This window comes from Mesoplodon mirus (assembly GCF_964341445.2).
Source record: "Mesoplodon mirus genome assembly, chromosome: 3".
Classification (NCBI taxonomy): domain Eukaryota; kingdom Metazoa; phylum Chordata; class Mammalia; order Artiodactyla; family Ziphiidae; genus Mesoplodon; species Mesoplodon mirus.
In genome coordinates, this window is record NC_138978.1 from 174,744,371 (window position 1) to 174,771,258 (window position 26,888).

The 26,888-nt window shown below is 44.1% G+C and overlaps 1 protein-coding gene across 2 annotated transcripts in view; it reads left to right on the top strand.

Moving 5' to 3' along the window:
* The window catches only part of ILDR2 (immunoglobulin like domain containing receptor 2), a 58,725-nt gene that overhangs the window by 22,925 nt on the left and 8,912 nt on the right, over positions 1-26,888 (top strand). Inside the window, exons 4-6 of one of the 2 annotated variants that reach the window (XM_082614229.1) lie at positions 15,453-15,599; positions 16,700-16,876; positions 25,233-25,346. In XM_082614229.1, the coding sequence (XP_082470355.1) occupies positions 15,453-15,599; positions 16,700-16,876; positions 25,233-25,346 (438 nt within the window). The remainder of the gene's footprint in view (positions 1-15,452; positions 15,600-16,699; positions 16,877-25,232; positions 25,347-26,888) is intronic. The other variant, XM_082614230.1, reaches the window with a different exon arrangement.

The following is a 26,888-nucleotide window of genomic DNA, read 5'->3' on the forward strand; positions in this document are numbered from 1 at the left end:
AAAACTCTTTAGTCTCTTTTTGATGATTCAGAGGTAGAGTCATTCTGAAGCTGGAAATGCACATGGTGTTTAGGGTGCTTTGAGATGACAGTGACAGGTACCTTAGAAATATTTAGACAGATGTCTGGGATCGTAGGGCCATACCAGAAGACAGTCACAGAAGGTGGAAGTGTCCAGAAATCTGCCACCCTGAGATTAGACATTGGTCTAGGATCAGTGGCGGGAACAGTCTGTTTATAACCTGGAACCATGCCACTGTTTGGATAGGAATAAAGTTCCCTTGGTCAGCTCCAGCTGGCAGGAAAAGGACTTCACCATTCAGGAAGGCTCAAGTAGGGAAGTTGTTGTTTTAAAATCTGAAAGCAGCTCGCCTTGTTCTTATTTCTTTCTATGCACAATATAAGGGCCTGACCCCTTCTTTCTGATGTGTCATGTGGTAGCTTGTTTTTTAAGGGCCAAGTAGATAAAGGAGGGCAAGGGCCCCAGTGGAAATATGGCTGGATGAACACTTGTGCCTCTGGACCGAGAAAAGAATAACAGGACATGAGCCACGAGTGTTCAGAATTAGAGCTAAGAAAGACTTTCCTAATGGTAAGTAACAAGTTTTGGAAATTATGGTTGGTTGAAGGAGATTATAGAGACTCCATCTCTGATGAGCTTTCAACATGGAACAGGTTCTCTTGTCCAAAATATTAGGATAAACAAGATGGCTTTAGCATTCTTTCTATAATTTTGCCTTTATCTAAAAGATCCACAGATTGCAGAATTAATTCTCTGTATAGGGTGAAGCCCCAAATACTGCTGTCCTGTTTTGTTTTAATATTGTTTCTGTTTTAGAAAAAATGATACGTTTATTATAAAAATTTCAAACCAAATGGAAAAAGAAGAAAATCCCTCTTCAAACTCTCACCATCAGAGCTAACTATTGTGTTCTTCAGAACTCTTTTCATTGCAAGGGATAGATTCTCAAACTGGCTTAGGGGACCTTTTTGGCTCAGGTAACCAATAAGTCCAAGGGTATTCCTAGCTTCAAGCATGGCTGTGTTCAGATTATGTTTTACAGAATCTCTATCTCCTCTGTGTTAGCTGCATTCTTGGGCAGGCTGTCTCCAAACCTGGCCCCTAGCAGGTCTTTAACACCTTTGCTCTCAGGAGGATAAACTGCCTCTCTCCACAGTGTCAGCAAACATCCTGTTGTTGGGGGGTGGCGTGTAGGGTACCACCAGCCCCAAATGAACCATATGAATTGAAGGCAAAAGGGTAAAGGACTAGCTTCCTAAAGAGAAGTTGGACATTTGTTTCCAAATGAAGAAGAAAAGAATGCCAGGCAGGCAAAAACACACACTGTTAATATTTTGTGGAATTCATCAATTTCTGCTTCTTTTTAGGCCAAATGCCATGCTATTTCAGGAGGCCAGAAATAGGCTTGCTCCCAGCAGGTCCTTGTGAGTAGGCGCTAAGTTGGGATTGATTATTCCCTGTGAAGAATAATGCCACAGAATGTGAAGGTAATGCCACAGAATTACCTTTGTTTTCCTGTCGTGCTTCTATTTTTCCTTCCATTTCCTCCCGTGACTTATCCAGAAGTAAACATATATTACCCAGACAAGAGGTGGAGAAACAGGCATGCAGTCATTTAAAAAAAATCACATTATTCACAATACTGCGCCTGAAAGTGTTATTCCGGTCTAAAATTAACCTTTCTGCCCATTAATATTAAAAAGCCATTAAGAACATAATAAGAAATCAGGGAGTTCTTGGGAGGGGACATCTCGGGATTTGTGATGGGCTTTAGGGATTTTTGATGGAAGTCTGCTTCTATGGCTGTGGAGAAATACTCAGGCACTCACCCCCGTGTCATTGCTGCCTCAATTTGAATCCTGTCCTACCCCCACCCCCAGGTGGAGTTCTGGCTGTTTAGAAAGGCTACTTGTTGCCAAGACTCCCCTCCTCTTCCTCTTTACCAGCCCTAGCCTGTGCTGCTAACCAGGAGATTTGCCGATTTAAAGGGCTTCAGCTCAGAGAGTTCCCATGGCAACAGCCTCCTCCTCGGAGGTCTTTGTTGCCTGCTCAAACTTTGATCTCTGAGAGTGGCTGCTGCTGTTTCTCTCAAAGATTTACAAACAGAGGAAGAGGGGGAAAGAATTGGAGGAGAAGAAAGAGAAGTTGACTCCTGGCAAAAGGGAGAGAAGGAATTAATTACCGAGTCACACTCTAGCCATAAATCTGGGGGTTACTCCTTTGGAATATCTTTCAATTTGGGCTGTGCCCACATTTTCCTTTGCAGACTTGATTATACTTCAGATGTCTTGGCTTCACATGAAAGACGTCAAGGGGAGTTGATTCCTCTAGGAGGACGGACCTACCCTATCTATCTTCAGATTTCCTGAAGAGCTGATATAACGGCACTGCCGCCCATGAAAGGGGGGACACAAAACTTATAATGGGAGGGAGCTTTTTAGGCCTCAGCCCCGCTGGCTTTTCTCCCAGCCCTCTCCTAGTTCTGGCCCACTCTGCCCTGAGCTTACCTAGATGCCTCTATTGGTTTTGGTTTTGAGAAGAACCAGAAAACTGTTGAAGGGGTGGAGGAGAAGGCGGAGGCAGAAAAGTCAACCAGGCATCAACTGGCATCTGATTCTGGTTAATGGCTGCCAAAAATGAGCTTTCTACCATCTGAGCAGTGGAGTGGGGTTTGGGGTTGCTCCAAAGACTAGGGATCATGCCTTTTACCCTTTGCAGGAAGCCTCTTCTGGCCTTCAGACCTCTCCACAGCATAATCACAACCTTGCTGTTTGACAGGCACCATGAGATAGAGTCAGTTTTGCTTCAAGCGTGATTTGTATTTGAATTATGATTTCACTTTTAACCAATCTCTTTTGCACACCATGTCCCTAGCACAGTGAGGATACAAAATTTTAAAATGGCACTGTTTTGTCCCTATGAAAATTACTGTCTTTTGGTAAAGATAAGCATTATATTTCTGAAGCAATGAGAGAACGATACAAGAAAAGATTAAAACTATATTTGAGGGCTTCCCTGGTGGCGCAGTGGTTGAGAGTCCACCTGCCGATGCAGGGGACGCGGGTTCGTGCCCCGGTCCAGGAAGATCCCACATGCCGCGGAGCGGCTGGGGCCCGTGAGCCATGGTCGCTGAGCGTGCGCATCCGGAGCCTGTGCTCCGCAACGGGAGAGGCCACAACAGTGAGAGGCCCGCGTACCGCAAAAAAAAAACAACAACTATATTTGATATTAAATATCTAGGCTACTAATTCTCAAGAGGGGCCTCTTTGGACCCCCCCAGGAGATACTTGGCAATGTCTGGAAACATTGTGGTTGTCCCGTCTTGTGGGGTACCATGGCATCTAGTGGATAGAGACCAAGGAGGCTGTTGAATATCCTACAACACACAGGGCAGCCCTCCTACCCCCAACAAAGGATTATCTGGCCCCAAACGTGAATAGTGCCAAGGTTGCAAAACCCTGATCTTGACCAAAGGTCAATCTGGACACTGGATAAGGTCCACCGTGAAGAGCACGGGTTTTGGGGTCAGATATCTGTGGACTCAGTGCAGCAATATAACCTCCAGTAAGTCAATGTTGACGAGTCTCGGTTTCCTCATCTGTAAAAATGGGGGAGGGAAAATGAAAGTCACATGGAAGACCTAGTATGAGGATTAAATAACACAGAATAGGAACTCAGTAAATGTCAGTTCCCTTCTCCTACCGTTTCCTATACCCCACATCTCATTGCCAGGATGTCATCCCTAATTTGAGGGAACCCTCTTTAGGGAATTCTGTGTTCCGGGACTCCTCCTAGAGAGCTGATTTTCTTTTAGCCCATTCCATGGGCAGAGGCTTTAATGAGCCATCTGTTAACTGGCAATCCTATTACTAATAGATTCATGTTTTCTCAGTGACATCTGTGCAGTGCCTTGTGAGTGGTGACCCTAATCAGGCCTGTGGGAATCTTCCTGCTAGTGGGTTTCAGGGTGTTGTGTCCCAGCATGCTGACGTTTGGTTGCCATGTTTTGGTAGCTGTTGGAAGCCCCCGTTTCTCAGTTAATTACAGGGTGTTTACTACCTAACCTAAATACAAGGATTAGGTCACAGAGGCCATTTGATGAAGTCTGGAAGGGTTTGGGGAACATCTAAGACTTGGATTAGGATCTGGATGGGCCTGGAAAGACTTTTGATAGTGTGACCTTATCATTTATTGTCCAAATTAGAATACTCTTGAGAGTGAAAAGGGGAGACTTTTAATAATTTATGTCAAGACAACAGGCATACTGGTATGATGGTCACCCCATCTTTAGAGCTGATCACCTGGAAAGTTCTTTTTTTGATTGAAGAGAACAGAAGATCCAGAGGAGCTGGGATCAAATTAGTTTCAGCTCACCTTCACCTGCTGCACCCTGGATGTTAGCTGGCATTCTAATTATGGGGACCTAGGGATGTGCACATCTCCATTCATTGACTAGAAGCAAAGGGGCCCAGCAAAGAGGTGGTGGTTTGCAGTAACAGTTGTTCACTGAAAAACGTGTGCTGAGATTTCTGACGGGTAAACGATGTCCTTTCAGGTTCTTCACTGCCCTGGGTTGTGAAGAGAAAAAACGAGGTGCTGAAGGCGCCGTTTACCCTCCCCTCACCCCCAGCCACCCAGTCCCGCTCTGCGACTGCTTCCCCCCTCCCGGCCCCCGCTCCCTCGAAGCCTTTATCCCGCCTCACTATTTTTGCTTCACTTGTTGCTCATCACTGTGGGAGGAAACTCGGCCTTCAATTAGTGAGCATTCCTGAAGCCCGCGGTTGCCGTGGTTACCCAGGCGGGAGCTGGAGCAGCTGGGTCAGCCCGCCGGCCGCATTGTAGTCGACAGAGCCGGGAGGCGGCAAAAATGCGAAGCCGGTGCGCGGGAGGGAGGGGACGGGCCCCGCCGAGGGGAGGCCCTGGAGGCCCGCGGGAGAGCGGGTGTCGCCGAAAATCGGCTCAGCCCTGGAAAGAAAGAATGGCAGCCCTTGAAAGCCGGTCAGGAGACAGCCATGGCATTTTTCTCCAAAGCCAGCTGCCGCTCTTCAAGTGTGCAGGTTTGAGTTCACACGGTGCAGAGCCTCAGAATTTGCTCTGGGAAATGCTCCATGCTCAAGCCCCTCACACCGAGAGGGGGCTGGCCACGGAGGAAAGGGCAGGGACTCTGACAATCCGAGACCTACCAAGCTGTGTGCCCCTCCGTGTCTGCCGTGGACCACCTGGGCTTTTTGGGTTAAGGAAACTAGCCGTTCTTGATATCTTTGCATCTGAAGTGTCTGTACTGATGGTCTGATGGTTGGAGCAGAGGGAGCTCAGGAAATCACACTGGGCACCAAGAAACTCAATTTCCTCCCTCCATTAAATCCCACCCTGCTCCATATCATTTTGGAATCAAATCTAACTGTCTTAGTCATTTCATCTCAGGCCAAGTTGAGCACGTTATATTACTAATAACACTTTGCATCCACTCACTCTTGAGGGCTAGGGGGTTGGATCACTATAGCACTTTGCAAAGGCAGAGTGCTTTGCAATCATTTTTATTATTGTTTATTAGTTTATAGCAGCATGGTGAATGCCTTTTAATTAGCTCATACTGTGTTATGATGTATTCAGTAATCATTTTCTGGTCACAGCTTTAAAAGGTGCTGAAATGGTTAACCATCTCCAACACTCCTATATCCAGACATTATACTTTAATTATGTAAGTAGAGCAGTAATGCCACACAAATGTCTGTGTTGCTCACTGCAGATACTAGGAGATTAGAAATGCTGCACATGTCTAACATTTCTAAATTAAGAATAAGCAAAGCTTGAGGGGGAGTGAGATACTGGGGAAAAAAGATAGGGATGGGGGTGAGTAGACCCAGGTTCTACTCCTGGTTTATTAGTCAGCTGTGTGACTTTGGGTAAGATTCTTAAGCTCTCTGAGCCTCAGGTTACTGAAAACATGGAGTGGGTTATGGATTAGATGACCTCCGAGATCCTTTCTGGTAATACAATCTGATTTTAGAATTCTGTGTGAATAGAAGTCAGTGCCTTAGGCCAAGCTTATAATCACTGCTGAAAAGCCTGAAGCATTTATTAACAGTTAATTGTAGATGGTCTGATACTACTCATTTTGTGGAGAGAATTCACTGTAAGAGTTATTCACTATAAAGTGAGCTAAAACGAAAGGGACAAAGAAAAGAAACACACATGAAATGCTTAAATACATAGTTTACATATAAAAGAAAGGGAGGCTATATCCACATTTGTGATGGATAATCATAATCTTTATTTATTGAATGCATGGTTGCCATGGGAATATAGAATAAAAACAGGGATGTGTGTGCCCTTGGGAAATTTCCAATTTGGGGGGTTTCCAAACAGCCATAGAAACAACTTTACACTTAAAAGGGCCAGAGAAAAACATCTGCTCTCCTCAAAGATTTAGGAAAGAAACCTTTTAGAGGGTTAGGATCTGAGAGATCAGGGGTGGATACAGTACATCCCTGAAAATGGATCCAGGGTGTCTTAGGAAAGCCTGGAAGTGGGATGAAGCCCAGATGTCCATTAAGCAGAAGGGAGAAGAAGGGAACCTCAAGAAGCTGGGGAAGGAAAACATTCTAGATCATCCTGAACAGAAGGTTCATTTGTATGATATATTGGCAAAACTGAAAAGGACTCCAAGTTAGTACGTTTCAAAGAAATGAATGGAGAGAACTGTGCTCTCGGCAGTGTTGACATCACAAGGACAAAGGAAGTATTGTTTTCCCTTCTTTTCATAAGGTCCAATGCATTAAATAATGTGGCTTTTGTCATCAAATAATTGAGTAGCAGATCTAGGATCTGAAAACAAGTTTGTCCTACATCTAGAACTTGGACTAATGATCAGAGCTTGGATTTAAGTTTTAAGACTAGAGACGAAAACCAATTTGGGGTGCATATTGTATCTCTCTGTAATGGCTGCCTTGAAAATACCCTAGCCTTGTGGCTTTCAGCTTGTGGGGGTGGAACGAGGTGGTGCTTCAATCCTCTGAGATGGCAAGATGGCATTTGGGGATATTCCAGTGAGTAGAGGATGCTCCTGGCATTGAGCCCTGAGTCCAGGGGTGCTAAACATTCTCCATTACATAGAATAGTGCTGAATGAGTGAATGGTTCCTTCATACGCTCATTAAGAGTCCATTTGAGCTGGATAAAAGGCACTAACGAGCAGTAAATCAGAAGTCCAGCCAGAAGCCCAGCATAGAAAACAATGGGGATTTACTACTGGGAAAAGTTCAAGGTCCTGACGGGTGAGGTGCCTCCTCATGCCACGCTGTTGGGAAGGCAGAGGGGTTTCCATCCTGCTAGTGGAGGCACATGTAAAGGAATCACGGCAGCTGAGAGACAAGTGCTCTCGTGAAACCGGGAACATGGAGGAGATGCAGCCTCTCAGGGCAGTATTCTTACACGGCCCTGGCGGAACATATGTCAGAGTCTTGTAGGCTGTGTGTGGTAAGAATGTGAGTGAAGCAGAAGATTGAGAAGTTCATTAGCTGGTTATCTTAGTAAAGAAGGTAAGTACATCCTGCATTGAGGGCCTGACCGGCCAAGGAAAGGGTACCAGAACCTTGGGGAAATGTCACCAGGACATGGTTTGTTGTGAAATATGTGAAGCTAATGCCATGGGTAGGAGAGGAGTGGGAAACCAGGCAAGGACTGTGTCTCTGGGGGAAGGCCTCATGACTGGGGGAACCTGATGTCAAAAATGCAAAAAAAAAAAAAAAAAAAAAAATCGAATGAAATCGGGATTTGGCACGAAGAAAGTCCTTTGACCTTGGTAAGTCATGTGACCCAGAAGCAGAGAAGTAAAGCCGAATTCTTAGCCTCACACTGCTGGACAAGCTGCGTGGGCGAGCCTGAGGCTTTCAAGCATAGGGGTCAAGTCTTGTTCCTCTCTGCGTCTCCACCAGGCACAATATACATTTCTTTGTTGAATGAATGAATTGGAGACATTCCAGAAGTGAACTTGTTCTCAGGAATATGTACTGAGAGTTCAGTTGGGGATAACTTCAAGGTGTCCGTGGCAGAAAACAGCTGAAACAGGGAATTATATAGGTAAAATCTGTAAGTTGTTTTATTCAAAGTGATTGTTTCCGCCCTCATCATTCAACCCAAAATACATGAATGTTTTGGGCTATGATGTTTGTGACGGTATGGAATGATACTGACACTTGCATGTGTGCATGTACAAACTAGTAGTATGCCTGATTCATTTGGTCTATTCATGTGGAAATTTCTTAAAAGTAATAGATTCTGCAAGGTTTGGGGAAAACTCTTTGAAGTGCTTACGTGAAAACTGTACTTCCTACTCATAGTTTGAGCTGGGGTTTGAAAAGAGTAAATGCGGCTTTCTATTGGCTGGGTCTGTTTTCCATCCTTTTCTTAGACATTAAAGTGACTTGTAATTGCCACTCTAACTGAATCCTGGAAGAATGACAGTGATTCACAAGTGTTGGTAAAGTGCTGCTGAAATCTGGAATGTATTTACTGCAATTGTTTGGACTCTAACATCAGACCTTCATTGGATGTGACAGAATAGAATAGAGTAGAATAGGAAGAAAAGTTAGAGCATTTCTAACTGGCAACAGCATTTTTTAGGAATTGTTAAGCAAGAAGCTGGAAGCAAAATGACTTTTAGAAATATAGGATTCCAGCATAAATTCACTTTTTAAAATGCCTTTAGCTCCAGGAAAATATAGGTCATGGTATAAAAGCCAGAGAGCTTTGCTGTCTCTCTCCCTCTCTACCGTTGACATAACATAGTGGTATAATCTGCTGTCCCCAAACTCCTACTATGTTCTGAATTCTGAAGACATTTAATTTTACCCACTTTACTGCCAAAGTCTGTCACCCACACCACCCTGGGGCTAACACTACACGGGTGCATTATGGGAAGGCTTCACCATCTTCTGAAGTGTCAGCTGTTGGCTGTTGCTTCAGGGAGAATGAGAAGCTTGATGTATGTCTTTCTGATGGAGTGACAAGCTTTGTGAATCTCCTGTCCATGTTTCTTATTTTAACTTTTTCAATTACACGTGTAAAAAAAAATCTAAAAAATGAAAGCCCCTTCATTGTTCTTCCATGATGCCCATTCCAGTGCCCCAGAAATAAGGGCTAACAATTTGGTGTGTCATACTGCTGCTTTCAGGTTTTAATTTGAACATAGGTGCCTAGAATTTATATTCACTAACATTCTGTGTGCAGAAGTAGTGTCAGAACACCATCAAGGTGTTGTTCTAAACAGCATGTGGGGAAATCCAGCTTTTGTGTTTTATCCATCATAATTATATCTGTGTATATACACCCCGCAGTGGTTGCAAGCACATGACCCCTGGGTTCTATACAGTCCCCAAACATATTTTGTATGGCTTGTCCAGTGATTTTTAAAAATCTATGAAGCAGTTGCCAACATTTGAAAATCAGGATATTTCACATAAAAATCTGGGGTCTGGCTAATCTTGAAAAATAGGAAGATTTGCAACCCTGAAGACACATTTCTGTGAGGCAACAATTGGCTAGAGGTACGTAGAAGCAGCCCCTACAGACACAATATGCCATTTGCCACACACCCAGCTGCTCCCAGTTGTATTACATTTGACCAGCTGCACTTGTTTGCATTATCTACTGGTCCGTATAAATACATGGAATTGAGTTTGCAATTCTGATCACTGAGTATCAGATTTGAGAACTGAAAATGTTATGGATAGGATGACCATATAAATAATTGTCCAAATTAGAACACTTTGGAATTAAAAGGGGTGCTATTAATAATTACACCAGGACAAGAGGCATAAACCAGGACTGTCCCAGACAAACCAAGATGTATGGTCTCCCTATTTATGGATCTCTTCATTCAACCGCTTTATTTGACTAATGAGAAAATTGAGTCCTAGAAAGAGGAAGTAATCTGTCCATAGTGGTCACCAGTAAACTAATGTCAAAGCTGCCTTCAGTACCCTGGCTCCCAGTCCACTGCTTACTCCAGTAGAATATGCTCTATATAATATGTGTGAGTACCATATCCTCCTTGAATGTATGGATTTTTTTATAGTTAATTATTATCACATAGCTAATTTCCTGTGAGAAATTGTATGCAAATCGATAGCTTATATCATCAATAACATTTCTGTTATGAATGTAATTAATGATTTGGGCTACAGCACATGTAGGGATGTTTAAAACAGTGGTAGGCTTGAGAACTAGAGAGTAAACACAATAAAAGCTTCTTATTTTACTACATACAATAAGATATATTTAGAAGTACTAATTGTCCATATTAAAAAAAAACACCATTAAGTAAGCATCTGATAACTGCTTTGCTAAAAGCACAGTATACTGACTTTTTTTTTTAATATTGACTTCTTAATCATTGGCTGTTGGCTGTAATTAATACTAATTATGCCTTTAAGAGATGTCCAAGATCCCAAATCCTTGACCACCTGTCTACTGCCTTGTTGAGCTTCCAAGAGATATTTGTACAGAGAACATTCCATGTGAGGCCAATGCATGCTCTTAATCACTTGCTTGGACTTTGGCCCCAAATCCCTGTCTGGTCGCCTATCCTGGGGAAATGGACTAGACCACGTGTGAGCCTTGGGGAACCTCCTAGCCTTTCATGTTGGCTTAGGCCAAAGGCTAGCCCCTCTCTCCTTCAAGATGCCCTTTTCCAAGGACCTACTTGGCGCCCACTTGTCGTTCCAAGAGACCCTGCAAGCACCAAACCACTCTTACCGTGTCAGCTGCACAAGATGGAAGACAGAAAGAAGGAAACCCTTCTTGCCAAAATCTAAAACAGAGCTAACTTCAGGATTTCCCTGGCGGTCCAGTGGTTAAGACTACGAGCTTCTACTGCAGGGGGCACGGGTTTGATTCCTGGTTGGGAAACTAAGATCCCACATGCTGCATGGCGTGGCCAAAAAAATAACTAAATAAAAAATAAAACAGAGTTAACCTAGTGGCCCACTCCATGCTTTCTTTTCCTTGGAATGTACTCTGGTGCTGATTAACTTTTCAAATGTGGGACCATTACCCATGCAGGAGACATGACTGGGACACATTTTACCACACTGGCCTTGTATAGTTGAGGAGAGCCAAGAAAAATCAAGTGAGCAAAGAGCCCTTTTACCTGACTCCCTAACACCTTGCCCCTGCTGCAGCGTCCTCTCCTAGTGCCTTGGAAGAACTTTTTCTTTGACTTTTGTCAGAGCTGCTTTTCTATGGGGTGATTTGATAGAGGAGAGGATCAGTGACCAACTATGACCTTTAGACTCAAAATATAAACCACACACATGAGTAACTTTTTCTCTAATGCACCTCAACAAACTTCAACAGGAAAAGTTGTTTTCTAATGAACCAAAGAGACCAGACCCCTAGAGGTTTGTTTTCTAATGGTGATGTGTGGCTACAGAGCCTTTGAAGTATTAATATTTTGGCTAATTGGTACAAGTAAAAATATTATGAAGCTAATTTCATCTTTTAAAAAAAAAAACTTTTAATGTGATTACTAGAAAAGCTAAAATTACTGGTCGCTCCCATTATATTTCTGCTGGACAGAGCTGTTCTAGAAGCACGTCATGCCCATAAGTGAAGTAAGATTCAGTTGCAGGCTTAGGAACCATAGTGACCTTTTGCCATCACAAGCCTCAAAGGAAGTGAGTTTGCTAGTTGTTTCCTAGTGCAACTTGTTTCTTAGCAAGGCTGCACTGTGATAGAGAGAACCTGGTACAGGGCCAAAGTCCTATTACAGCCTTTATATTTACATGGATATGAGAACATGGTGGAAGCATTCAGCACTTCTTTCTATATAAACCAGGCTAGTTTTTAAAAGGACTAACCTCCTCCCCAACCTCTTCCAGTGTGTTGTTTCCTGCACAGCTCTTTGCTTCTCAGAGCCCCGAGGGGCACCTGTTCTGACACCAGCCCTTAAGCTTCTGTGCCATATCACGCAGAAGGCACTTGGGTCCATACCATGCCAGCTGTGGGTGCCATATGGAAAAGCCATACCATATACATATGTACAGAGTATTTCTGAAGCCAGAAGGAGTGTCGAAGAGTGTATAACTGATCTAGCTTTATCATTTCCTTGCCTTTGAAAACTTTAATCATTGAAATATCTTTAGGCTATAAATAGAATCATGTAGGGAGATAATTCTGAGTTAAAACCAAATATGTACTTTTGTTTTTATATGGACATGGGACTGTGTATGGATGTATGAAAATGTAGGTTGAACGTTTGGATACAGATGGGTTTGACTTTCCAATAATATATGTGGAGTAGGATGTATAAATGAATGGAGATGGTATATGTCAGTCTGCTCAAGCAGGTTTTTTCATATTTGAAGCAGAGATTTCCTCCTTCTGTAATAGTTGGAGAGAAATTTCTGTTTCTGTTTCTGCCTGGTTTAGGTGCAGAGTTCTTAGATGGCTGCCAAAGATTGATGGAGAAGATCATTCTCTTGACTGAGCCCAGCCTTGGTGATGTGCGTCTCATGACACAGACAGCATGGATCAATGGCCCCATGTAGGGATGGTGCTAACTGGAGCTAGGCTTCAGGCTGTGTTTTTCCTCTGGAGTAACCTCTTTACTTCTTCTTTTCCTTCCACTTCTTTTAGGCAGGACAGGGCTGCTTGCTGATCTCTTGCCCAGTTTTGCTGTGGAGATTATGCCAGGTATTCAGTCATTTAACTCTGTATTTGCTTAATTTGCTATCCCTCCATCTGTCTTGCTTCTGCATTAGTTACTAATGGCTCCTTTAGTTTATTTGTACATTTGTCTATATATGTTTGTGGTATTTTCCAGCATGAAATTAAGCCCATTGGAAGAGCCTTCAAATTGTATTTCTTCTGTTACTGGGCCCTAAAAGAATAATAGTAATTAAAACTAGGCTGAGATGGGGACCCAGTCCTTCAGTGTCAGGTATGCAGGCCTTTTCGCAATCTCAGTATCTCAGCTGCACCCAGAGAGCTATAAGTACCCTTAACGAGTGGTTATTAATCTGCATTCCTTATTCCCTAAGTTTTATGTTGACCCATTCATTAGTGTACAACCATGTTACTCTGAATTGCCTTTTCTGACGTTATCAAAACATTTTTTCAAACCTTATGAAAGCTATGCACCCCTCCTCCCTTGAAAAGTACACATTTAGAGATCTACATTGCTTTGTATACAATTTCAGGGGCTTCAGGGGCTTGGCCCCCTAAGTCCCTGGGGTCCATGGACCCTATGTCAAGGACACCTGCACTGAATGTACACCTCTGTCTTTTTATGTAGCTTCTGTTGAACATACCAGCTAGACAAGCCAACATCAGTTTGATGCTGCACTATAGCCCATCATGGAAGGAGGATTAGAGAGAAACAAGAATGAACTATGGGAAAGGACATATCCAAAGGCAAGGAATAGGAAAGGATATGAGTCAGCCTTGCTTTGGAGAGCTTCTGCCAAAGGGTTAAGAGCTGCTTACTAATTGAGAGCAAAAGAGAGAAACAAAATAATCCTGGCGATTGGTTTTGACTTGATTCAGGTTTTAAGAAGCATCCAGAGTCTTCACAGTTGAGCTTCACTAATTATTCTTCCGTGAATTCTCCTGATCCTTTCCCATTAGCTGGCCAACCCAAATACAGACATTCTTTTTACTGATGTTGATCCCAAGGACGTAAATAGATATTTCTTTATAATCCACCTTATCCAGAGTTCCATCAATTTGTACGCATTTGCTCATCACAAAAAAACAATGTTACACTGCATTGCTTCATACTAGATGTTATATCCCACAGTCCCAAGGAAAAGTTACTGTATTTTTCATATCTGGTCCTGGTCTCCTGAATTTCTCTCCCTTTTGACTCCAAGAATCCTTTCATGGATAACATTCTTTGTTTCTCCAAGGTAACCTGCCAGTCTTTTATCCTTGACTGCCTGACCCAAGTTGTAGCCACCATACCACACATCTCATCGAATCCTCAGGGCCCATATCTATCTCAGGCCGCATTGTGTTATGATGTTAGTGCTAAGGCACAGGCCAAAGCCTTCAACTATCTACTGTCCTCAGCAAGAATGCTCTCCAGAACATTCTAGCTCGGTACAAGGCCTTCTCACTTCCTGAATAGAGGGTGACCTGGTTACCTTGAATGTATTTCTGATGGGTGAGTGAGGAGGACCATTCAGGAAACGTAAGTTGTTTGTTTCCTCTCTGAGGAAATTATGTTCTAAACAAAGGTCAAATAACTTCATCATTATCACAAAACCCTTTATGTAACCAAAATATCCTATTCTCAAGCTCCAACTGAACGTTCCATTTCACTGAAGGAATATTCAATAACTGAAATTCAAACAAAACAATGTGTACTTGAAATTGATTGCAAAGGGATTTTTGGTAGATGGTTTTCAATCAAAATGAATTGCTTTAATCTTTTGCTTTGAAAGGAAATCATGGCTCATTCCAGTCCGTCCCAGGCCCCCAGTGGGACATTGGATCCTATAGCTAAGTCCCAAAAGCATGACATCAGGTCACTCCAGGGCCACAGTCATTTTCATCTAAGCCAGGTGGATTTGTTTCCTTTCTCTTAATCTCTTGGATGGGCAAATGAATTAAATGCACGTTCAGCCTCTGGCAGAGCAGGGAAAATAGCAGACGTTAACAAACATGGTCAGATATACACATGAGCGCCTTCCCAGTCATCAGGGTCCTGAGCCACTTTAGTCCATGGTTATGCTGGCTGTGTAGCGTGGTCAACTGGAGTGTGATCAAACCATTCTTGGGGAACAGGGACAGTATCTTCTCTTCGAAGCCTATGTCTCTAGTTTTCTTTAGCAAAGGGTTTTGGTCTCAGCCCTGATGCTGAGTACAGGAAAGATGTTAAGAGGCAGTCAGTAGGGAAAGCGGATGAATACACAAGGGACACGGACCACCTAAATATGTTCTGATTTAGACCATATAGACATAGAGAACTTTTTCTCGGGACTTACACTTTTAGGGACAAGATTAACTTGGCTACAAAACATACGAATTCACAGAACCCACCATTTTATAGCTCAGGAAGCAAAGTTCCCCTCTACCTAGCCAGGGATCTCTGCTCTTGTCCCATACGTGTTCTGACACTACAGTTGGTAAGGTAAGCCCTTTTTCCAGGAAGGGGCCCTAAAACTCCCCCATCACTTTGTACTTGTCCTTATGTGTGCTCAGTATGACCCCGGTAACCTTCCTTGCTCTCCACGCCCTAGCCCTGGGAGGGTCTGCACTTCTCACTCTCAGAGTTCCTCCTTAGTCTGGGGGCTCTGTGCCCTGTTACGAGATACTGTCTTCCCCCAGGTCCCTCCCACTCGCTCATCTCACAGGGAGACGCTGACGAGAGGTGCCTGTCCCGGCAGGGGCCGCCTCGAGTGTGGGTTTCTCTGTGCGTCCTTCCAGAGTGGGTGTTTGTTGGCCTGGTGATCCTGGGAGTCTTCCTCTTCTTCGTCCTGGTGGGGATCTGCTGGTGCCAGTGCTGCCCTCACAGCTGCTGTTGCTACATCCGCTGCCCATGTTGCCCAGATTCCTGCTGCTGCCCGCAGGCCTGTGAGTAAAGTGATGAGTGCGGAGATGTAGAGTGATCAAAAGAAATGTCACCTTTCCATCAGACAGCGATGTGCCCTGAGCGCCTTCTCCACCGCCTTTCCTTCCACCCCAAAAGCGATCGTTCCAGACTCTCCTCTGCTGGGAGCCCCCAGCTTCCCGAGATGACCATTCTTGTTTGCCTTCTCACCTACAGGCACCTCTCCATGCTTCTGATTTACACCTATCACCCCTGCATTTGGAATCCTCACTGACACTATTGCTGAAAGGAAGGGCAGGTTCAGGATGGTGAGGTTGTGGGGTAAGGCTTTTGCCCTCTCCTCGGGCATCCACACTAGAGAAAAGCTTCTCTGGTCATGCCTTGTGCGTGCAGAGAACTCCTCTTTTCTACCAACAGCGTGTGCAAACCACAGCCTTTGGGTCCCGTCGAGACACCGATGAGTTGTATTCACTCCTATGACAAAATGGTCCACAAAGGAACTAGTCCTCCTTTGGGGATTCACAATTTTACCTCCCTGGCCAAGCCCATATAGGCAGTAAGTTTGGCACCCTGCCATAAACATCTTGAAGGACACAATGTGTATCTTTCATATCCTTAGGAACACAACACTTTCCACGCAAAGGAGTCAGATTGTTTGCTCTGCGTTTGAGCTCATAGAGCGGGGCCGTGTGTCAGCACATAGCTGGCTTTGCCTCTCTAGAAGAGGTTAGGAGCCTCCTGGAAGCAGCTCTGGGCAGCCCCAGTGCTCGGCCTCCTCCAGAGGGGCTGAGGCAGCCTACAGCAACATGGTTAAGAGTGGGCTGCTTCTGTCACAGGGGAGGCTGCTGTGACAGCTCCCAGCACTGCTAAATTACTCAGTTGCCAGGTACTACTAAACACTGTAATTCCTTATGTCGTCGCTGGAGGAGTCCAAGAGAGTGGGGGAGAGGGGTTCCGATGAATCAATTCAGGACTAGTAGAACACACACACACACATGCACACACACACACGCCCGCGCATACATCCAGGAGCTCCCTTAAGCACACCCTCAGGAATTTTTGGTGTGAGGGTTGTGGAGGGTGGGATGATGTAATCTCTCTTGCTCTTCATCTCCCTCCACAGTGTATGAAGCAGGGAAAGCAGCAAAGGCCGGGTACCCTCCCTCTGTCTCCGGTGTCCCCGGCCCTTACTCCATCCCCTCTGTCCCCCTGGGAGGAGCCCCCGCATCTGGCGTGCTGATGGACAAGCCGCATCCGCCTCCTCTGGCACCAAGTGACTCCACTGGAGGAAGCCACAGTGGTAAATCTAGTTCCCGACTGCCCTGCCCCATGCTCCTGTCCGGCTTCCACTCTGGTTCCTTGCTGATGAGAACCATCAGTTCGGTGACGCTTCTTTGGACAATGATTATCTCCATTCTGGAAATGGGAGCCTGCCAGCTGTATCAGATATCTCCTGGAATGCATGCCAGGCTTTCCAAGGGCTGCAGGACATAGCTGCCCCTTGCTTTCTTCCCAGGTTCCTCAATAACTAAAATTATAAGAAAAAGAGGCAAGGTGTACCGCTTGCATGTTGATCATTCAATGAATAGTTATCTCTTCCCTCCCTAGTGCTCAGGACTCTACCACGTACTATGAGGAACGCTCAGAAGTGTAGGACAAGGTTTGTCTAACAAGCAGTGTGGCCCAACCAGGGAAAGAAAATGGACCTTTAGTGGGACAATTAGGTGCTAAAGCGTATGGTACTGGGAGTTCAAAGGAGAAAGAGCTGGGATGGTTACAAAGTCTTCAGGGAAGAGGGGAGATTAGAGGTGGGCCTAGAGGAATGAGAAGGATTAGGAAAGCAGAGACACACACAGGCCAGCATGGTGGAAGCCCAGAGCTACAAGAACACAGTGTGTGTATCTGACAGTGTCTAGCTTGTCTGTCTGACTGGAAGACAGTGGAAAAATATGGCGGATCCAGATTAGGGAGGGCCTTGAAACCCCTCCCAGAAGAGCTGGGGCTTGGTGCCGTAGCAAATGAGATCCACTGCAGGCAGGTTCCTGAGTGGAGAGGTGACATGTTGACAAAGCAAGTGGTAAGTAGGAGAGAGTAGAATCAGAGACCTTGAGCTGAGGTGTGACTGAAGTGGGACATGTGAGTGTCTGGATTATGATGGAGACAATGGGCGTTGAAATGAGTGGATGAATCTGAGAGATGCTTTGAAAGAGCGAGCAGTTAGATGTTAGGAGGCTTCAAAATGAGCCCAGTTGTCTAGTGGTGCATCTTCTAGACAGAAATGAGATAACTGGTAAGGAGAGTTTATCTGGATGAAGATTAGCCCCTTTGAGGGCATGATGAATTCGAGGTTGTAGGCAGGGGTAGAGGAGTATAGAGACATTACAATGTAGCCTTCCTGGAGGCATCTGAACAGGACTACAGAGTAGTAAAGGTTAGAACTGTACATGTAGTATGTTTAGGAGGTGATTTTTATTTTTTTATTTATTTATTTTTTAATTTTTTTTTTTTTTTTTGCGGTACGCGGGCCTCTCACTCTTGTGGCCTCTCCCGTTGCGGAGCACAGGCTCCGGACGCGCAGGCTCAGCGGCCATGGCCCACGGGCCCAGCCGCTCAGCGGCACATGGGATCCTCCCGGACCGGGGCACGAACCCGCGTCCCCTGCATCGGCAGGCAGACTCTCAACCACTGCGCCACCAGGGAAGTCCTAGGAGGTGATTTTTAAATCCCTAGGTGTAAGTGAGCCACTAGGGTTGATGAAACAGACATTTCTCCCCTGGAGGTATCTGGACGGCCTTCAGTGGGGAGCAGTTCATTTAATGAACTGTCAGTGCTCCACCCTGGAAGGAGTGGATATCCTCTGTGAGTAACTGGTATTCGTGTTTCTTCTCTCTCAGGAACTATTAGCAGGATTCTGACGTCTGAGACTGGGAATGAGTCACAGACTGAGAAGTAAAAGTTAATGATCAAGGACACACAGGGTATTAGACAGATAAAGACAATACAGTCCATTTCCCCGAAGGATGGAGTGGGCAAAAGAGGCATTAATAGGACTTGTCTCATGCTCTGTTTGCAGCTTGCCTTTTCCCCCCAATCTTCTGTCTCCTTCCTTCCCATCAGAACCCTTTCCCTCTTACTTTTGATTGAATGGATTCTCATAATAAAATGACTCTTATTCATAGAATGGCAAATGCTTCTTCTCTCCTGTTTTCAACCTGTTTCCAGTTCCTGCTTTTGCATGCAGTTCAGTCCTTTTGGCTCCATCCTGCCATACTAACCAACTGCAATTAGAAGTGGCTTAAAAAATAGGGAAAAAAATGATTTCACATAGCAGGAAATTCCAAGGTAAGGTGGTTCTGGGGTTGGTTAATGGAACAGTTCAGGTGGCATCACTGAAGGACCTAGTTCCTTCTATCTTGTGTTCTGGCATCCCGAGTGCATCATCGGTCCTCCCGGGCTGGCTCCCCTCCAGATTCCATAATGACTGCCACAGTCCCAGATACTAAATGCATTCAGAGATGGAAAAGTTATGCTCCTTCCTTGTGCTCCTTTTCTCAAGAGTGAGGAGAACTTTTCCAGAAGCCTCTTCCCCTTCCAGCAGACTTCTCCTTGTAATTTGATTGGCAAGAATTGTGTCCTGTCTCCATTCCTAAACCAGCTTGGCTCGGACCAACCAAGACTCATCTCTTAGGCCAAAACACCTATTCACCTTGGAAATGAACAAAGTCAGGATTCTGTTAGCAGGGGAAAGGGGGAGAATGCATAGCCAGTGCTGACCAAGCTCGTCTGGCTCATGTTATCATTTTCTGGCTCGTTGAGTCAGGAGTGAGTTCTTCATGATCCTCACTGGGCACATTTCTGTACTCATGGTCCCATGGCCAGAATTACTGATGGCCTTTGGCTATTTCTCCTTTAAGAAAAATGGCTTAAGCCACTGTTCCATGTAGATTGTTCTTTAAAGAATGTTAGAAGTGTCAAGAAATGCTGATTTATAAAGATGTAAATTTAGCCTATTGTTTTAGTTTTATGCTACTTCAATTTTAGGGTAATCATCTAGCAACAGTAATTTTTCAGATTACATTTGTACACAGTACTCTTTTGAACACTGTGTAGTTGAAAAGGCATCTTTGATGAGCTACGTATAGTATAGCCAGTTAGTTACCGAATGGGCAAGAGATACAAGGCACCCCGATTCCTTCTCCCATTCTTCATAGCAGTTACCTGCTATGTTTGTTTGTTACCTCTGTTACAAAAAAAGATGACTGTCTCCTCCTGTCCTGCTCTGGAGCCATCCCCTTCAGCTTTGTCAAGGTTCTCTCTTTGCTGAATCTCCATACCCCACCCCATGCCCACCTCACGTCTTTAGCCTTTCCTTCCTATCAGCATTCAAAACACACTCAGATCTCTCCCATTAAAATACAACAATTTGCAAAAACCCTATAGTCCTCTGATGCTACTTCCCTATCCACTTTACCCTCTTCATGGCCAAACTCCTTGATAGAGTTTTGAATCTTTAATGTCTCCATTTCCTCTCCTCAACTAACTCCTGTCTTGCTATTGCTTTCACCACTCCAAAGACCAGCGCTTGCCAAGATCACCTTATGGCTAACTCTAATGGATGCTTCTCAAAGCTTGCCCCCTTGACTTCTCAAAAGCACTTGCCACCCCTGACAACGCACTCATATTTCTTTGCCCTCCTCAACACTGTACTCTATAGTTTTTCCTACCATTTTCACTATATGCTGGCTGTTCTTTCTCTACACATCCCCCAGATGCTGGTGTTCCTGTTTGTGCAGGGTCCTCTCTCTGGAAAATCATATCTAGTCCATGGCCTCAGTCATCATCTATATGCTGATGACTGCCAGTCTTTATCTCCATCCTCCTGTTCCTCAGTCCCATATATCCACCTGCCTTCTGGACATATCCACCTTCATGTATTACAGGTACTTCCAGCTCAACATCTATCTAGGAAATGGAATTAATCTGCTGTTTCTCAACCTCAAACCAACTCCTACATTTCTTATTTTCAGTGGATGGCACTGTTATCTACTTAGTAGCCCAAATCAGAAGCAGGGACTTGATCCTTATCTCTTATCTCCTTATCTCTTCCTCTCCCTCACTTCTCTCATCCAACTGGTCACCAAGTCCTTCAGATTGGACCTCAAAATAACCTTGAATTGGTCCATCTCTACTCAACTATCCTAGTCATTGCCACCATCATCTCCCACCTTGATGAATGCAAGTATCTTGCTTGAATCCATTTTACTTTCACATCTACCTGGTCTCCACTCATCCTTCTTGCAAAAGAATTGAGTAGGCAAGTAGGGTTCTGAAATGTCATTTTTCAAACTAATAAGGATGTGTGTCTATATATATGCCTACTGTATGTATACAGAGAATATGCAAATTTTAAGCATCACTTCTCCCACAGCTGAGCTGCTGTCGCCCTGGGGGTGGAATCTGGCAGCTGTTCCATTCTCCATAAACAGCCTTCCTTAGCTTATTAAGATAGGACAGGAAGAACAAGGCTATATCCATGGATATCTGCCTTACAGACTTCTTTTGCAAGTTTTACAAATTGGATTTGGCTTTAAAGGGGAAATCAGCTGAAAAATAGTTGAGCCTTAATTGGGTCAGAAGTATCAACTCAAATCTTTTAACAATAAGAATTTTTGAAATTATAGGTTGGCATCAAAATGAATATCCCAATACTCCCTCTCCAGTAAAAATCAAAGTTGGCAAGGCTAATAAATGAGAGGAGCTGAAGTATGAAAATCCACACCAACCAAAGGACTTGGACCAGACTGAACTTCAAAAGAGAAATCAATCATCCATTGACCCTACACTGAAATATCACCAGGAAAAAAGTCATTTTCCAAAAAAATGCTGGTCTTTGGCCAATAATGTAGGACATTTCTTATAAAAATATCACCACACATCAGAGAGTTCTCTGATCTTCAGACAAATTACAGATAAAAATGGGCTTGACACCATTCTATTTGTTTTCAAATCAAGAAAAATTTAATGAATGCATACAAATTTTCTCTCAAGGAGTTTACGGTCCAGCAGAGTGGTTTCTGGGGGCTTGTAAATGGAAATCAAATGGGTGAAAAATAGAAAGGAGCATATGATAAGACTGTTCTCTGATGCCAGCTCAGAGAAGGAAAAGTCTCATCTGCTTGGAGAGATCAAGAAAGGTTTTCTGTGCTCCTGAGCATATACGTGACACAGAGCCAGGTTTTACCATGATGAGAGAATTAGTTATAGTGTGCCACCCATCGAATATACAGCTTTCAATTAAAAAAAGGAAAACCAACACCTCTTAAAGGGAGAAGTGCCTAGCTTTTTAGCTACTGAAACCAAACGGATGATGCCTCTAAAGTCTAAACATCAGTACTCTGCCTCTGTCCTTTTTGACAAAGTGGAGGGATTAAGATTTCTGAAGTCATGAGCTGGTGTGACTGAGAAATCAAAGCTGAAAGTATCTAGTACAGTGGTGTCTCTTTATAATGCCAGTACTGAAAGGCGAAGCTGCCATTGTCATTTGAGGCTGTGAATAGTTACTGTAACTTTTCAGGGGCATGATAACTTACACATACATGATCAAATCTGCCTCATAATGAGGAGTGCAATTTGTTATAATGACACAGAAAGCAATCTAAGCGCCGGTCCAAGTTGCAGTTAAGGGAGCAGTTTCCAGCTGTTGCTCAGGACGGCAGCGATCTCTCATTGCCAGGGGACAGCTGGTACATTGTTCCCTAGAGCAATACTCTTCCCCCCTTTATCTCAGTATTACTGAATGTTTGCCATACAGTGCTTCACATATTAAGAACACCTAGATAAAGCCACAGCTGCAGGTAGAGTAGACCCTTCCCTAATGCCTATAAACATGCTCATTTTCTTTACTAAAAAATAATCATCAATAAAACAACAAATCTTACCTAAACCTTGCTGCTCCCTCAAGCTACCATTCAAGCCTTCCCCTTCCTGGTGAAAATTCTCCAACAAACCCATCACATGGCCTTTGCTGCCTTATTTTGTAATTCTTTGTAATTTTTTATTCCTGATTTTCATTCATTCATTCATACAAACACATGTGTTTTGAGTGTCTGCAACGTGTCAGGTTCTATGCTAGGTGCTTAGGATGCAGAGATAAACAGAGAGAACTGGTCCTTGACCTCAGAAAGTTTACAATCTAGACAGGGAAACTACTGAAAATACTCTTTCTAAAGAAAGCATTAACCCTACCCCCAGCCCCAGGCTGGCACCAAGTCAGCTCAAGCAAACATTTAAGTGCATACTATGTATAGAACACCATCCTGGGCTTTACACTGAGCTAGAATGATAAGCATTCTTTTGCCTCAAGAATCTTGGGGAAGATTAGACATTTATACAAATCATTTGAAACCAATGAGACTATATTAAGGGCCATGATGAAAGTTCAAGGTAAATGATTTGTAAGTTAGGAGTGGGATAGAGAGAGAAGGGAAAGAACTTTTCTAGCTAGAGAAAAAGAAAGCCTTTTGGATGAGGTGTCATTTGAGCTGCCCCTAATGATTACAGAGAACTCAAAGTGCTCCACTGATTTGGTCTTTGTTGTCTCCTTTTTTCTTTTTCTTTTTGGTTTATATATTTGTCTTTTCCCTATGAGATTATTTAAAAGGTGAAAAGTATTAGCTGTAGCTTACAGACATGAAAACTGAGTCCTGGATAGGTCACCACTTATATGAGGTCCCTCAGTAAATCCAGCGGCATGCCTACAAGATGCCCAGTTCCCCATTTCCCAGCCCTGTGTTTCATCCATCAGACATAACTGCCTCAGAACAGACATAGCAGTTCCATGGGATAATTGCATTTTAAGTGAACTGTCTGTACTACGTAAACACCTCTGCAGAGATGGAAGAGTGTGTAGCTTGATAAATAAAATCATTTCTGCTAATAATTGCTTCTGCGTAGGGATTATGGATCTAACCTCCAGGAGAAGGTGTACTAAAAAGCGTGTGCTGAGATTCGTTAATTTTTTTTTAAGTAATTCCACAATTGGAGCTGAATGTGGACTGCCCATCCTGTTCTCATATAGAAAACCAGTGCACCTGCAAATGGATGTGTGGGCGTCTTCCCAGTCTTCAATGCCAGGGCTGTGATTAGAGTCTGTGGAAGATGATATTTTAATCTTCCATGTACGTGCTTGTGTGGGGGGCTCTGTCCACAGCCAGGGTAACATGACCAGAGTGCAGAAAGCAGGATTTACTCCAGAGGTGCATGCAGTCATATGGTTTCTTTATGGTATTTGCCCTACTCTGGGAACAGAGAATATTGGAGGTGGGTCATTTGCTTCCATCCCACTGTACAGTCCTGACGGGCTGTAAGGTAGGACCGTGCCTCAGATGACACTGCCTATGGCACACCTAAGAACATTTTCTACTCTGGGCTCTTCCTTTTTGTCTTCCCCTCCTATCTCTCCATACTGTCTCTGCTCCTAGACTCCAGAGAGGCAAGATGCCCAGTATGGTTGGGCTTCAGTCAGACTACAAGGTTCCAGTCCCAGAACTACCACTTATTCCTGAGCAAGTTATAAAACCTCTCTGAGCCAAAGTGTCCTCAACCATGAAATGTGGCTACTAACAGTTAACTTCCTTACGTAGTTGTGAGGAATCAATGTCCATGTAGAGCATTTAGCACAGTACCTCGCACATTTCAGTGCCCAGTTAAGTGTTGTCTATTACCCTTATTGTTCTGTTCCCATCCCATTCCTTTCACTCTTTCTTGTTTTCTCTTTCTCTTATCTGTGAAGATTGGACCTGCCCGCGTCTGGTCACCCTTGGGGCTGGTATTGGACTCGACTGATGCTTAAGTGACATGGGGCTTCAACAGCCTTTGTCCCTGACAATATGAGTGATGGGAATGTAGGAGATGGTATTATCTCTCATGCTTTAGTTTTGTTTTTTATTAAGCCCTGAAAATAACACCTGCCTGTAACCACCTAGCAGCAGGTTGAATTAATCATGTCAAAAATATGGTAATCCCTTTCCTAAGAGGAAAATGCTAAAGAGATAATAATGGAGCCATAATTAGTAATCCATGTATTTTGCATTTTATTTTGTATTAATGTGTATAAAGCCTATAATCTAATATTAGCTCTTATGCGTCACCTAGTTATGGAATTTTTGCACAATCTCCCAAGCAACTAGAGGCTTTTAGGCCACCTGTGTCAAGGTCCCTGACGTTTGGGTATCTGTTTTAAAGCTACGTGTGCTTCCACCAGGTGAAGGTATGATCCTCAGACTGTAGAGTGATCTGCGGCCCTAGTCTAGAAAGTGGTCTTTTTCTAGTGTGAGTGTCCTCCCCCAAACTTTGAGAAGATGAGCTTTAAGTAGAGCTGTAAGAGGTCAGGAGGTAGGAAGCAGAGGTTAACAAATGACTAAAAATATACTGTAATAGAATTTTGTTGTTTACCTGCCAATCCTCCATTCTAATGGAACCATCTGATAAAGGGGATCTCGTGTATGGTTCCATATATAGAACTACAGGTTACTATTTCTGGGTGATTTCAAAAAGAGTTGTTATTAGTGGGACCCATGTTTTCCACTTGGTAAAATAAATGGAAGCTGCCTTCTCCTGATTTTTTTCACCTCACCTTCTTGTCTGTTTCTCAACAGTTCGCAAAGGTTACCGCATCCAAGCTGACAAAGAGAGAGACTCCATGAAGGTCCTATACTACGTCGAGAAGGAGCTGGCTCAGTTTGATCCAGCCAGAAGGATGAGAGGCAGATGTGAGCACCTGTTAGCTTTACGTGATCTGTGCATCGTGCTGAAGGGGATTTGGGGGTGACCATACGTGGGCAGGCCTGAGCTTTCAGGGTCAGAACCAGTACGGGTGCTGGTGATACCCCCCTAAAGAAAGTAGCTTTGAGTACATAGAGGAAAGAAAAAAGGGATTCTGGTATGAAGGCTAGAGCAATCCCAGGGAACTATATTCAATATCCTGCACTAAACCATAATAGAATAAAAAAAAAAAGAATAGAGCAATCATGTACCATCTTGGTTCCTGCTGTGTCTCTCCATGGGGCAGTCAGTACTGCTGGGGCCATGCAATCCTGGGGTTGGAAATATTTTATTAAAACAGCCTTTCTCTACTACTCCCTTTAAAGTATATTCAAAATAATGACTTAGGATGTGGAAGCTTGAGTATCAGTTTTTTCCAACATGAAAGGCCCTAGCATTGAATGACAGTCCAGCTGCCCGACGTGCCCTATCAGTGAAAGTGAAAGAGCAAGTCTGCCAAAGAAATCTCGTAAAAAAGAGGCCTACATTCCTTTGAGATGCCCAGCAGCAGAGGCTGAGGGGCAAGCAAAGAGACTGCCCCCCTAGTCAAAAGAAGGTTTTAATTACTGAGTCTGTAGGTGTCAGGGCCCCAACCCTTAACTCACCCACAGCCCTTGGAGACTTTGCAGCTGACACAGCTGATGATTGATTTGGATTCCAAATTACCATCTATCGTGAGAGGCAACACAGGGCAGGTCTGACACGGACAGGCTAATTATCAGAGGGTGCTGGCAGGCCTGGGAGTGAGGTCACTACGTTTCTCTCTTTGAACCCTCCTCGCCTTGGAATCAACGAGAGACTTGATGGCATTGTTGGGGAAACAGTCCCAGACTAGAGGAGCTTTATTCAGATTAAAGACAACATATTCCTCCCAGTTTGCAATTCTAATTTCATCCTGTCTGAGTTGCATCCATTGCTGCCTCCACCCACCACACTGGTTATAAAAAGACCATCTCCAGATTGGAATGTCAGGAATGCAGATGTCACTGCACTTGACAAGCTAGTTGTAACAGTGTTGTCATGGATCCCTGTAAGGGGACAGAGACAGAGATAGTCAGAGATCAAGGAGAAAGAACCCATGGAGGAAATCTGTGAATCTCACACACACAGAAAAAGTGTAAAACGGAGGTTGAAAATAAAGGGTGGATCCCAGTTTAGGTGATGTCTTCTGTCTGCCTGGATTAAAGTGGTCTCCAAGGGCTGGCTGGCCATAAGGTAATGACCAAGGAATCTTAGAGTCCAAGGGATGGCCTGGGTCGACAGATGAGGAAACAGAAGCCGAGAGGGTTGAAGTGATAGGATCAGGACTAGAACCCAGCTCTTCTGATTCCCGTCCTGTGCCCTTTTGTTAAACTAGAAACTTTGGAGCCAACTGTGGATGGTGCCATAGCTGCAGCGGCAGTTTCTAGTCAAAGACCACAGCCTTCTAACTCATAGGACTTTAGGATGTTGGAGCTGGAAGAGACTGAGGCTGTTGAATCTACCTCCCT